This window comes from Phalacrocorax aristotelis, chromosome 27 (assembly GCF_949628215.1).
Source record: "Phalacrocorax aristotelis chromosome 27, bGulAri2.1, whole genome shotgun sequence".
Taxonomy (NCBI): domain Eukaryota; kingdom Metazoa; phylum Chordata; class Aves; order Suliformes; family Phalacrocoracidae; genus Phalacrocorax; species Phalacrocorax aristotelis.
Genome location: NC_134302.1, coordinates 407,537 through 410,860, shown reverse-complemented (window position 1 = coordinate 410,860; position 3,324 = coordinate 407,537). Strand labels below are relative to the sequence as shown.

Here is a 3,324-nt window from a genome sequence, read left to right as displayed (position 1 = left end):
GAGCTAGGAAGGCCGACCACCTCCAGGGCAGACAATGCCAGGAATAAAATGCTCATCAAAGCTTTCCAAACATTCAGGCAGAAGGGGAAAAAAACACCTGCCTTAGAAACAAATGTATTATTTTCCAAATTCCGGACGATTCAGGAAGATTAGTTGTATGGGGAAGAAATGAAAAAAAAAAAAACAACAAAAAACCCACAAACCCCAAGCTGTGTCATGAGTGGGTTTCCCAAATAAGTCAAACCATAACTAGTGCTCCCAGACACGCAATCCCATAAGCCAGGATCTACCGGGAAGCTGTCATTAGGCATCATCTTACTTGCTACATCTGTAGCCATTTTCACCACCCAGCAGCTCAGGCCTGACAAAGCCTTCCAGAGCTTCAGCGACAGAGGAGGGTTCCTGGACGAGAAAGGAAGGAGAGCGCTAAGCTGCTGGAAACGCAGCGCCCCAAGAAATAGCTCCCCGTGGGGTACCAGCGCTATCCCAACAAACAGCTACCCCTGGGGGGCACCAGAGTTGCCTGCGGTACGCGTGGTCAAAAGAACAGAAATAACAAAAGCAGTCAGACACGTATTGAGGGAGCCCAGAGCAGGGCGGTAGGACAGTGTCGCCTTGGCTGTAGGAACCATCCGTACTCTTTGCCCAGCTGAAACCCAGCACACGGCACAGGGAGACCATTGACAGAGCTTCCACCTGCGGCGCACGGAAGTCCAGGTCCCTTCCCACCCAACAACAAGCTCTTGCGTGGTAACGGCGCACGGGTTCAAGGCAACGGACTTTACTGGAGATAACCTGGGCCCCCTGCAGGGGCCTTGAAATATTTTGCACCCCAATATCCAAACATCTCACCTGGATATCCAAAGGAACATCCAGGAAGGGCTCGTAGGAATCGGAGACTGCTTGGCAGCTCAAGCACGTGACTAGAAGGCAAATCAAAACGCTCAGCGACAGGGGAAATCAACGGTGCCGGTTTATGCTCTTCCTACCTACTACACCAGTCACATGAACAGCCGTTTCTCACAGGCAGGCAGAAGGGCACAGACAATTCCAGGAGAGCGACAGTTGTGGAAAAGTACCTCTGGATCTCAGAAAGCCCCCAAAGATTTGATGGACAACGGTAGTGGTTTGAGAAGAGATGTCCAAGCTGGAAATAAATGGTAAGGCAGAGAGTTATCTCCTCCAGGAGTTTTACTCGGCCTGAAAACCCTGGGCACAGGTTTTCCTTGACGGGAGTACACGAAGGAGTCCCACGGGCTTTGCAACATTGGAGAGGTAATTTGCCTACTTGCTGCTTCCGCTCAGACAAGCCCTCTGCATGGCATCGACAGTGTAGCGTAAGAACTCGTGGGCGTCCTCCTGCACGCCAAGCTGGAAATGTTCTCCTATGCCTACGAAAGAAGCAGCTCGTAGTTGTCTCGTACCAGAACAGAAGGGAACATGCCAAAGCACCTGAAGCGACTTACGTGTCAGAACACTGACGACAGCCCTAGGCTGGATGGCTCTGGCTGAGGAACGCAGGACGATGTTAACGTGCTCTTCCATTGTGCACATCATGCAGAAGCCTTGCTGACGACCTGAAGAGGGAGGGAGAGAGGGAGGGAAGGAAGCAAGCTTCGCAGGTTAGCAAAATACCAGTAGCAGTGGGAAACCTAATGGACATCTTGAAGTTACAAGGACAGTCTCCACTCCTCCTCTCCCAAGGTGCCAAGGTCCCAACAAGCCCAGGACACTTTAGTGCGTAGAAAACTTCCTTCAGAGGGCAGCTTAACTGACCCAAGATTTCTGTGCAGTAAGCAAGGAGGGTTGAACTTGCAGGAATAAGGACCGAGACCCAGGGCTAGAAAGAGCTGCCTTTCTGAAGATGAACACCAAGGTACGATAAGCGGCTTCTAGGCTTGAGAGTTCAAAGAACACCAACTTGGCGGGCTGAGAGAGAAGGGCTGCTGTACTCCTTAATCAAATTCCAGATTCTGGGAATCCTTGGGAAGAGCCCAACAGATTGACAAGGAGATGTTCCTCAAAGGACTCACACGACTGGCTGTGCTCCCGAGAGAGCAGGTAGTTGGCCAGAGGGGGTGTGTACGTCAGGCACTGCAGGACGGAGTTGAGGAAGCATGTGTTGCCCAGGTTGTAGAGCCCTGCTCCAACTCTCTGTCGTTGCTGCCAGGCCATGTGAATCTTCTCTGGGGGAAACAGGATCCTTTGTGGAGGAGCCACTCCCTCGGCAATGACTGCAGGGAAATGACATTTGAAAAGAGACGAGAAGAAATTGCTGCTCGAAAGCCTATTTTAGCAGTTGAGTTCTGTACAGGAGCACCCAGGACAACCAGCCCTAACCTCCAACACAGAAACATCGGGGGAAACCTAACACTGCCCTTGAAATTTGCTGGTCAAGAAACAGTTTTGAAAATAGGCTGTTCCCCGGGTTGCTTTGGCCAAAGTCCAGCAAACCCACAGCCTGATTTCTGTGCCTCGGGCTACCTTCCTTTCCCTCTAGAGTCCTCAATTGGATTAGCAGGCCAAGCCTTCCCTTTTCCTGAGTGTAACTTGACAAAACCAAGCAAGGACCTAGCACAGAAGGTACCCCTACTGATGCCAGACCTTTCTACGAGCAATGACATCTTTCAAAGGCTTGTGCAGAGTGGCAGAGGAGTGACAAAACGTGTTTTCTGCTGTCGAACCGAAAACACCTGGCTGAGTCTGGCTGCTACCAGGGAACGCCCCAGGATTCGCTACTCCAGGTGGTCAGCACGTCAGCATTCAGGGAAGGGGCACCAGCCGCGCCCGCTGCCTTTGGGGATTCGCAAAGCCCAAGCCTGCCGGTGAAGCCGTTACTCACAGGAGTCGTTCCCCGTTGTGGCCATCGCTCCTCTCAGGAACAGAGGGGATAGCGCTGGATGACAGAGGATGTCAGGAGTCCCGTCACCTGATTGCAAAGGAAGAATTGTAGGTCAACAAAATGAGTTTTAAAAAACCCCTCAAACAAAACCCACAGAACAGCATCTGCCATCACACCTGTTTCAGTGGTACCTGTAACAGCCGCGGAGCTGCAGGCTGACGCCCTCACCATCGCTGCCACAGGGCCACAGCTCACAGCAATTTCAAAGGCCCATTTGAAAGACTCCAGTGCATGGCACCGCCTCTGAAGAGGACCTGCTGCCGGCCTGTTGCCACCGTTAGCAGCAGAGCCCGCTCTGGCTCTCTAGCCCACACTTCCCCCCTGTCTGCAGGAGCGACTGGCTTTAGGCTGCTGCTCCTGCTGCTTCAACGGCTGCAGTTGCCGCGCTCCTTTTCTGTCACCCTTCCTACTGCATCAGTCAG

General features: G+C 52.5%; 1 protein-coding gene across 1 annotated transcript; it reads right to left on the bottom strand.

Moving 5' to 3' along the window:
- Positions 1 to 1,284: 1,284 nt before the first annotated feature.
- Positions 1,285 to 2,867, bottom strand: LOC142048780 (ubiquitin carboxyl-terminal hydrolase 42-like). Its single transcript, XM_075075972.1, has 4 exons — positions 2,843 to 2,867; positions 2,034 to 2,234; positions 1,467 to 1,577; positions 1,285 to 1,391 (listed from the first exon to the last, which is right to left on the bottom strand). Exons 1-4 carry the CDS (start codon positions 2,865 to 2,867, stop codon positions 1,285 to 1,287), a joined length of 444 nt encoding a protein of 147 aa, XP_074932073.1.
- Between the last annotated feature and the right edge of the window lie 457 nt (positions 2,868 to 3,324).